General features: G+C 46.7%; 1 protein-coding gene across 1 annotated transcript in view; it reads right to left on the bottom strand.

Annotated features, from left to right (window-relative positions):
* LOC119409767 (ras GTPase-activating-like protein IQGAP3) overlaps positions 1-10890 on the bottom strand; it is a 143551-nt gene that overhangs the window by 81981 nt on the left and 50680 nt on the right. The window contains 8 exon segments of the mRNA XM_037676665.1: positions 159-311; positions 453-661; positions 756-825; positions 914-985; positions 1806-1889; positions 1971-2141; positions 2313-2513; positions 2516-2694. Of these exon segments, the coding sequence (XP_037532593.1) occupies positions 159-311; positions 453-661; positions 756-825; positions 914-985; positions 1806-1889; positions 1971-2141; positions 2313-2513; positions 2516-2694 (1139 nt within the window).

Raw genomic sequence — 10890 nt, 5'->3', positions numbered from 1 at the left:
TGCAGCAGGTAGAACAGGTGTGTGTCTGACATGCAGCAGGTAGAACAGGTGTGTGTCTGAACTGCAGCAGGTAGAACAGGTGTGTGTCTGAACTGCAGCATGTAGAACAGGTGTGTGTCTGATAGGATAGTAGCAGGTAGAACAGATGTGTATCTGACCTGCAGCAGGTAGAACAGGTGCTGGTAGGCCTCCAGTCTGTCCCTCCTGTCCCGGCTCAGAGCCTTTAGTCCTTTAGTTCGTTCCACATCCATCAGATCTGACAGGTGCTCCTTGTTCTTCTTCGTTAGTTTCTTACATTGAGACACAACTTCCTGTTCAGACACAAACACCTGGAGTCTCAGAACCAGTTCTGGAGGAGAGGAACTGACCTCGGTCTAGGTTGAATAGTGAACTGGAGTGTGTTAGGTCAGAGTTCTGCAGGGTTTGGATCAGTTTTAGAGGGTGATTCTGACCTGTAGTGTGGCTCTGTTCCGGACCAGGAGTCCAATCTTCAGATCCATCAGGTTCAGGTCTGCCTCTAGCTCTCGGTTGAAGTGAATGCTTCTCACCACTTCCTCCCTCAGTCGCAGAAGCTCCACCTCCTCTCTCATGTCACAATCACCCAGATCCAGCAGGTGAAGGAACTTCCTTAGCACGGACAGGGGGGGGTTATCTGAACACACTGAGACAGGTGAGGGGGAGGAGCTTATAAGACTTTTGTGACAACGTATAATGAAGTGCTATTTGACCAGTCAGATTCAGAGTTGTGAACCCACCCAGCATCCGGTACTCATGTCTCGCTCTGCTGGCTCTGAAGAACGCCTGGATTTTTATGACAGCATCCACCTATCAGCAGACAGGTACACAGTTACCATGGTAACAGAACATCCTGCTCCCTGATTGGCTGACACAGCAACATGAGTTGCAGACTTACGTTCTGTCTGAAGAAATTCAGTCGGCCTAAATATTTCTTCTTCTGCAGCCACATCTTCACAAACGCCTGAATCTGTTCACGCACGCACGCACACACACGCACACACACGCACACACACACACACACACACACATTCTTGTAAACATTTCCATTTTCTGTAGCCTAACCCTAACCTTTACCCTCAATCTGACCATTACTAGTACATGCCTAACCCTAACCCATTCACTATTCACACATGAAGGCTCCCACAGACTCGGGCGGACATCAGTCCACACGGAAACTGTGCGCTTTGTCCACAGAGGGTTCAGACTTCATGCTCAAGCGTCCACCCTGAGCAGCTGCAGTCAGCTCCACAGACAAGGGACGTTTACCTTCGAGACAAATTGAGGTCGCTGATTGGTCATTTGCTGACACGCCTACTGGATTGATTGACAGGTCGCAAAAAACAAAAACAAGAGCTGGCAGCAAGTAGCAGCGGCGTTCTGTGTTTATATGTTGTTAATAAAGTCGTAAATAAATTAAAAAAACGGAGTGCTGGTCCTGCAGTCCACACATCAGACCAGCCCACCAGGAAATCTCCAGACCCTCCTGCAGCCATGCTGGACCTGATTTTAATTAGCTCATGACAAATTCCTTCATTTCTCACAATTTCGGTCATGGAGTCAACGGAAAAGGAAGAAGAGATCATTTGACTCTTGGAAAAAATCTAAAGAAAAGGCCAGACCAGGGATGAAGAAGGGGAATTTAATACATTGGTGTCACAAACAAAACACGCACACACACCCACATGTGCACACACACACATACTCCAGTCAGAGTTGTCAGCAGGAGATCTGATGACTCATCCTAACTTCACAAGGTGCTGATTCATAGTTACAGGACCATCTGTTACCGTGACAACAGCTCTCCAGTTCATGTGCAGGAACTGCAGCCGCCACCTGAATGCTCGCTGCTGGACCCATCTCCTCCAATGAGACTGAACACAAACAGCAAACAGTGATGTGTGAGCAGCTGGACCGGCCGGTCCTAGACATGCAACTGGTGCCACGGTGCTCACCTGGATGATGACGACCGCAGGTGTCTGCTCAGTCAGGTAACGGTGTCGAGCTTCCAGCTGCCGTCGAATCAAGAAGCCCCGACACCGAGCCTGCAGGCAAGTGACGATGGCGTTGCTGCTCTGCCACAGAACGCTGCGATTGTAGGATGCCAAAACGACACTCACCACCGCCTGCAGAGGAGACGGACGTCACACAAAACACGACTTCATTAATCCCATACACAGCCCACCTGAACTGGAACCATCAATTTGAGAGATGACAAAAGGACAACTCCACAGCCATTTCTGACAGCTCACCCTCTCAGGCGAGCCTTGGGCGGCGCCCTCAGGTGAGCGTTGTACCTGTATCTCATGCTGATCGATGAACACGCCATTATGCTTGAATGCATCAGGTCTCTCCCAGCTCCCCTCCAGTCTCTTCAGGTGAAAGTAATAAAATGATCCTTCATTCAGCCGGATTTGAACCCACGAACTCCTGTTTTCACCTGAGCACAGTGCCTGTGTTAGGGTTTCAGAAAGGACATGGTTCTGCTCCACGCTCACCTGTGAGTGTTACCTGAGTGCTTCCTGTCTGTGAGCAGATCTCTCAGCTCTCGCTGATAATCTGCAGCACAGTCAGGCAGAAGTCCTCGCAGCTCGAGCTCCGGCAGAGACAAGACTCTGAGTGTCTGTTGGACCTGGTTCTCCTTCACCGCCTGATTCACAGCTGCCACCGCAAGGCTCACTGCAGGAGGAACCGAAGGAAATGTTATATATCTGCGCCGCCCAAGGTGGCTGCATGGAGTCTCTCTTATGCCCCTTTTCCACTGTTACGGTGTTGATCAGATCAGTTCGGGTTAGCTCGGATTGGCTCATGTGTCATTGCGTTTCCATTTACACTTCTGGACCGGCTCTGTAGGCGGGGACTAGAATCCAACTCGTCTTACCACGTGGTGGCGGTAGTGCTCCCTTAAGCTACTTACTAGCCACCACTAAGCATATTAGAAGAAGAACACCCTGAAGACTTTGTCACACGATGTTGTGGAAGAGATGTCATGCTCTAATGGAGTACCTCATGAGCTGTAACTTTTAAACCTGATTCATAATCCTACCTTACTGCCTTCCTGCTGCTTTAAACCCATGTGTTTTACATTTTAGTTTAGATTTTTATAATAAAGATGTATTAAAAATTCTTCACTTTTATTATTTACAGATATGCACAAGGTGCATGTTAAAATTGCAAAACATCACACTGTGCTGTAATCTTTGAAACTGCTTTTACAATAAGCTACAGACTTGAAAACAATTAGATTAAATTTTGTCCTTAAATTTTAAAGGTTTGTCTTTCATTAAATTTAAAAACATAAATCTTACTTATTATATTATATATTACTTATTAATTGAAAAAAGTTAAGTCTGGTCCTCTGGACATTCAAAAAACAACAAAAAAAAAAAACATTTGTTTATTTATTATAAACTGTATTGTTTGTTTTGTGAATGTCCAGAGGACCAGACTTAACTTTTTAGATTTTTCTACCTGGATTATTGAGCAGCATCAGGATATTACTTAATAAATAGTCAGTTGGTCTGTGAACACCATGGGGTCCTAGAAGAGTTGAAGAGGAGGCTGTTGATGTCTGTGCCTCCCTGGTGAAGATGCTGCTCCCACGACCCGGAAGCAGGAGAGGATGGATGGACGGACGGACGGACGGATGGATGGATGATGGATGGATGGATGATGGATGGATGGCGAAGGAGGAGACCATCAAACAGCAGGAGGGGTCAGTTCAGGTGAACTCCTGCCTGTTTGCTTCAGATCAGCTGTTCAAATTTCTGCAGGTCCAAATAAAAGGTGCACCAGGACTTTCAGCTGAATCTCTCGGGCCACAGTTGTACGACCGATAACTGATAACTGATCAATGATAACTGATAACTGTCCTTTCTGAATTTTTGACTGTTTTTGTCTCACTTCATCCTAGAATCCAAAAAAAATTATAACATAATAACAGTTGAGCAGATTCTAGTAATCTTTTCTTAGGATCCATTAAAGATCAAATGCAATTGGAAATTCTTCTCAACTTCCAGTATGAATTTAAACAAACACTATATGAACTTAACATTGTAAAATTTGTTTAGGAAATTTAATGTTCAAGGACACTACTTAAGAAAAAAATTGTTTAATAGGAAAAGTAAGAAGTGAAAAATGTACAAAAATAAAAACTACTGCGTCCAACTAATGATTGTGTATCTGTGTGTCCCTCGTCTCACGGGCTTCATCCAGAAGAAGACACAAGTGTTGTTCCTGCTGTGTCCGCTTCAGTTCTTCATGTTCATTCAGTGATGAAATAAGACTTTTCTTTACTGGACTCTTTTCTCTTTCTCTTCACTAGAAAGAAGAAACAGGTGGTTAATTCAAGCTACATACTGTTTTTGAATGAATGCATAAAACAAAGAAAGGTGCCGCTAAAAGCTATAATAGATATATTAACAATAAGAAACTGATAAAATAAAAAAATGAAAAATAAATTGATTTAAAAATAATGAAAATAATATAACAATAACAATGGAAATATGAATCAGAAAGTATTATACAGATACAGATATTCTTTATTGTCATATGCACCTCATGTGGTACATGTGGTGGATCAAGATTATGTTCACAGGGTCCCAGTTAAACCCAACAATAAAATGTAAAAAAAAAAAAACAGTAATAAGATCTAAGATATGAACTAAGAAAAACATCAACTAAATATATGCCAAGCACTATCCATCCATCCATACATACATACATACATACAAATTCTTCCGCTTATCCGGGGTCGGGTCGCGGGGGTAGCATCCCAAGTAGGGAGGCCCAGACTTACCTCTCCCCAGACACTTGGTCCAGCTCCTACGGGGGAATCCCAAGGCGTTCCCAGGCCAGCCGAGAAACATAGTCCCTCCAGCATGTCCTGGGTCTTCCTCTGGGTCTCCTCCCGGTGGGACGTGTCCGGAACACCTCACCAGGGAGGCGTCCAGGAGGCTTCATAAAAAGATGCCCGAGCCACCTCAACTGGCTCCTCTCGACGTGGAGAAGCAGCGGCTCTACTCTGAGTCCCTCACGGATGATCGAGCTTCTCACCCTGTCTCTAAGGGAGAGCCCAGACACCCAGCGGAGAAAACTCATTTTGGCCGCTTGTATCCGAGATCTCGTTCTTTCGTTCACAACCCAAAGCTCATGACCATAGATGAGGGTAGGAACATAGATTGATCGGTAAATTGAGAGCTTCGCCTTTTGACTCAGCTCTCCCTTCACCACGACAGACCCATACAATTCCCGCTTCACTGCAGATGCTGCACCTATACGCCTATCGATCTCACGTTCCATTTTTCCCTCATTCGTGAACAAGACCCCGATACTTGAACTCCTCCACTTGGGGCAGCACCTCCTCCCTGACCCGGAGAGGGCACTCTACCCTTTTCCGGCTCAAGACCATGGCCTCGGATTTGGAGTAACTGATCTTCATCCCGGCCGTGTCGTACTCGGCTGCGAACCGCTCCAGCGAAAGCTCTAGATCACGATCTGATGAAGCCAACAGGACCACATCATCTGCAAAAAGCAGAGAAGCAATCCTAAGGCCACCAAAACAGATCCCCTCAACACCTTGGCTGTGCCTAGAAATTTTGTCCATAAAAATTATGAACAGGATCGGTGACAAAGGGCAACCTTGGCGGAGTCCAACTCTCAACGGGAAAAAGCCCGACTTACTGCCGGCATTGCGGACCAGGCTCTGACACCGGTCATACAGGGACCTAACAGCCTGTATCAAAGGGCCTGGTACACCATACTCCCAGAGTACTGCCCACAGGGTTGCCTGAGGGACGAGGTCAAATGCCTTCTCTAAGTCCACAAAGCACATGTAAACCGGTTGGGCAAACTCCCACGCACCCTCCAGGACCCTGCTGAGAGTTTAGAGCTGGTCTGGAGTTCCACGACCAGGACAAAAACCACACTGCTCCTCCTGAATCCGAAGTTCGACTATCAAGACAGACCCTCCTTCGCCAGAACTCCTGAATAGACCTTACTAGGGAGGCTTAAGAGCATGATCCCCCTGTAGTTGGTACACACTCTACGGTCCCCCTTTTTGAATAGGGGGACCACCACCCCGGTCTGCCAATCCAGGGGAACTTTTCCCGATGTCCAGGCAATATTGCAGAGTCACGTAAGCCAACACAACCCTACAACATCCAGAGCCTTAAGGAACTCTGGGCGAATCTCATCCACCCCTGGGGCCCTGCCACCGAGGAGCTTTTTAACCACCTCGGTGACCTCAGCACCAGAGATTGGAGGGCCCGGTCCAGAGTCCCCAGACTCCGCTTCCTCAGTGGAAGATGTGCCGGGGGATTGAGGAGGTCTTCAAAGTATTCTGCCCACAGACCCACAACATCCCGAGTTGAGGTCAGCAGCACACCACCACCACTATAAAGTGGTGTACCGCTTCCCCCGGTACGCTGGATGGTGGACCAGAAACGCCTCGAAGCCGTGCGTAAGTCATTCTCCATGGCCTCTCCGAACTCCTCCCATGCCTGAGTTTTTGCCTCATCGACCACCCGAGCCACATGTCGCTTGCACTGCTGGTACCTATCAGCTGCTTTCGGGGTCCCACAGGCCAAAAAGGCCCGATAGCACTCCTCCTTCAGCCTGACAGCATCCCTCACTGACGGTGTCCACCACCGGGTTCGAGGGTTGCCGCCACGGCAGGGACCGACAACCTTGCGGCCGCAGCTCTGGTAGGCCGTCTCGACAATAGAGGCACGGAACATGGCCCACTCAGACTCAATGTCCCCCACCTCCCCTGAAACATGTTCGAAGTTCTCCCGGAGGTGGGAGTTAAAGTTCTGTCTCACAGGAGACTCTGCCAGATTTTTCCCAGCAAACCCTCACAATAAATTTGGGTCTGCCAGGTCTGACCGGCATCCTCCCCCACCATCGGAGCCAACTCACCACCAGGTAGTGATCAGTGGACAGCTCCGCCCCTCTCTTCACCCGATTGTCCAAGACATGTGGCCACAGATCAGCTGAGACGACAACAAAGTCGATCATTGAACTGCGGCCTAGGGTGTCCTGGTGCCAACAGCACATATGGACACCCTTATGCTTGAACATGGTGTTCGCTATGGACAATCCATGACTAGCACAGAAGTCCAGCAACAGAACAACACTCGGGTTCAGATCAGGGGGGCCGGGCCATTCCTCCCAACCACACCCCTCCAGGTCTCACTGTCATTGCCCACGTGAGCATTGAAGCTCCACCCTCCCCGGACAAAACTGTGCACCATGGGTGACAGGGCTTTTTGCTCTGCTGCTACTCGTTTGTGGAACAACCTCCCTGAACATCTAAGGATACCCCTGACTACAGAAAGTTTTAAGAAAAGACTGAAGACCATTTTATTTAAAAGATTTTATTGAGTTTAAAAGTATTTTGATCCTGCAGTTTAGCTTTTAACATTTTTAGTCCTTTTTTTAGTCCACATTTTATTTTCTTTAGATATTTTATAATGTAGCACTTTGAGATTGTAAAATGTAAAGTGCAGTACAAATTGAATAAATTATTATTATTATTATTATTATTATTAAGTCCCCCAGCAGAGCAAGGGAGTCCCCAGGAGGTGCACTTTCCAGTACCCCCTCCAAGGACTCCAAAAAGGGTGGATAATCTGAACTGCCGTTTGGTGCATAAGCACAAACGACAGTCAGAACCCGTCCCCCCACACGTAGGCGGAGGGAGGCCACCCTCTCATTCACCGGGGTGAACCCCAACACACAGACACCAAGATGGGGGGCAATAAGTATGCCCACTCCTGCTCAGTGCCTCTCACCAGGGGCAACTCCAGAGTGTCCAACCCCTCTCAAGGAAACTGGTTCCAGAGTCAGAGCCATGCGTAGAAGTGAGTCCAACTATTTCTAGCCGGAACCTCTCAGCCTCACACACCAGCTCAGGCTCCTTCCCCACCAGTGAGGTGACATTCCACGTCCCAATAGCCAGCTTCTGTAGCCGAAGATCAGACCGCAAGGGTCCCCGCCCTCGGCCACCACCCAACCCACATTGCACCCGATCCCTTTGATCCCTCCCACAGGTGGTGAGCCCATGGGAAGGGGGAACCACGTCTCCTCTTCGGGCTGCGCCCCGCTGAACTCCATGGGTAAAAGCCCGTCCACCAGGCGCTCGCCCGCGTGCCCCACCTCTAGTCCTGGCTCCAGAGTGGGGCCCCGGTGACCCACGTCCGGGTGAGGGAACATTAAGTCCATTTCTTTTACTCATCATAGGGGTCTTTGGGGATGTTTTGCTAAGCACTAATAGCATAAAACAATAAACGCAATACGCCGAACAGCAGCACGGACATGAGTCTGTGTGAACAGATGAGCATGAATGAACACAGCAACATGAAACAGATCAGCAGCAACATGATGTGATTTTTCAGTGATTATCCTGGTTAGATATTCATGAGGCTGCACAAACTCAAGTTCATGTTCCTGTTTGACGTATTGTTTTGATTGTTTACCGCTATTAGTGCTTAGTGTATTATTAGTAGATGTTTTTAGTTGATATTTTTCTTAATTCATATCTTAGATCTTGTTACCGTTTTTCTTTTACATTTTATTTTTGTCTGTAACTGGGACGCTGTGTACATAATTTCATCCAACCACATGTTCAACATGTCGTGCGTATTCAGTATTTATTCAACATTTTATTTTTTTTACTTTAAAAATAAAATAAAAGCAAGTCCTTATCGGCACAAATAAAGTGATGTGGAACATGTTGCATCTTACCAAGCACAGAAGGCTGCAGCGTTGTGCTGCTCTGTGAGGTGCAGCTGGGCTGTGATGGAGCTCTGTCAGGTGCAGACTCCGCTGATGGAGAAAGAGCAGAAGCCGGGAGTCTTGGAGGGTTTAATGTGGAGTTTAGAGATGAACCGTCACGCGCTGAAATACGTTCTGGATAAAATACAGTGAGAAACGGGACCGGAGAACAGTTAGCATTTATGCAAATTAGCTTAGCATCGTAGCACCGATGTTGTCCTATTATGGCGTCAGCCTCTTTTGTTAGTTAAAAATATGTTTAGAACCGATGGGATGAGTAACTTAAAATATGTTTAAAGTTAGAAAACACTCACCATCTTCTATAAATGATTCAAGTAGAGCAGTGGCCGTGTCCAAACCACCCTCCAATCGCTCCATCTAGCTCGCTTTGACTTTTTTCGTCGGTCGCCAAGCACAACAACACCTGCACTTCTGCATTTGACCACGGCTATTTGATATTGTTTTTTATTATTGTTATTATATTTGATATTATTGTTTTTGTATAGCTTCAAAATACTAAAAGATATGCTTCTCGAGTTATCACTAATGGCAGGCGGTAGAGAAAAATGGCGGATCGGGTTGTTTGAAAAGACTCCACAGAGTCCTCCCCCGACCAATCAGTGACCAACAGTGTTTCTGATGTCATGGCTCGGCTCGCTTGTACCCCTTGAGAAGCCGGACCAGAATTCTGGGAGGTGAGCCGGTCCCAAGTACCATGGAAAAGACCTCAAACACGGGTCAAGCCGGAAATATCCGACCCGCGCTGTGACAGTGGAAAAGGGGCATTACACTCATTCTGAGATTTTGCTTTTGAAAACTTTAATTCCTGTTTTTTCTGAATGTAAATCGCTTTTTTTGTATGATTGTTTCCTCTGGTATCAGATGCTGTGCTGCTGGAAGGATTTTTACAGAAACTTTTTTACTTTTGGACATTTGTTATGATGCGTAACCATGACAACAATGTAGTTTTCTACAACTGGGAGCAGCTGATTAACATCTCAAAAGCTCAAATAATATCTCAACTACAGCCCCAAATCCTAAATGAGTTGAAAAGGAGGTGCCGTGGATGCATCTCCATCTACTTGGAGGTGGTGCTTGAGTGCCTGGCCACCAAGGAGGTAGCGGGAAATGTGGCTTGTAGCAGTGGGAGGACCGAGACCATCCCTTGACACATGCAGTTAAATCTGTGGCGACGAGGGGTGCGGCAGGCTGCTGGAAGAAACGGCCATCGCAGGCGGAGGAGTTCTGTCCAACATTCAGGCAGTCCTACTGCCTAAGAAGACTAAGGGGTCTGCTGGGTCTGGGTGGACGGATCAGCATTTGCAGCCAGTTTCTTCAGATCCACTGTGGAACGGACTGCTGCAAGAGATCCTTCCTGCCCGAAGCTATCAGCATCTAGAACAACTCTAATGAAATCAGGATAAGCTACATCAACTATTAATTTCCCTTTGGGATTAATAAAGTATTTTTGAAATAGAATTTTTGAATTAAGTTCTAGAATTGCGCCGCTCAAGGTGGCTGCATGTTGGAGTAGCTCTGTTACTTTCATTCTGATTTACTGCTTTTGAAAACTTGAATTCCTCTTTTTTCTGGATATATATTGCTTTTTTACGATGAGTGTTTCCTCTGGTATCGGATGCTGTGCAGCTGGAAGGAATTTTTACTGAAACCTTTTTACTTTTGGACATTTGTTATGATGCGTAACCATACCATACCATTTTATTTATACAGCACTTAAAACAGGGACAAGGCCAACCAAAGTGCTGTACAGACAGAACAACAGGTAACGCACAAAGCAAAATACAAAATGAAGTAAATCAGAATATAAACATAAAAACGATGCAGATAATGACGACAAACCAGTGTTCAAAACTAACCAGTGTACAGGTTCAAAACACAGATCATCTGGTGTTGAATGCTACTGAATAGTAGTAAGTTTTTAAATGGGACTTGAAAACCGAGAGGGAGGGGCCTGTCTGACAAGCAGAGTCTTGGTCCTGCTACAGAGAAGGCCCTGTCACCTCTGTGCTTAAGACGAGTTCCTGGAACTGTGAGGAGCAACTGGTCCACTGACCTCAGGGAGCGTGGTGGGACATACGG

The sequence above is a fragment of the Nematolebias whitei genome, chromosome 5 (genome assembly GCF_014905685.2).
Source record: "Nematolebias whitei isolate Nwh7 chromosome 5, NemWhi1, whole genome shotgun sequence".
NCBI classification, from domain to species: domain Eukaryota; kingdom Metazoa; phylum Chordata; class Actinopteri; order Cyprinodontiformes; family Rivulidae; genus Nematolebias; species Nematolebias whitei.
Note: the sequence above shows the minus strand (reverse complement) of the source record. Positions and strands in the feature narration are given on the sequence as shown.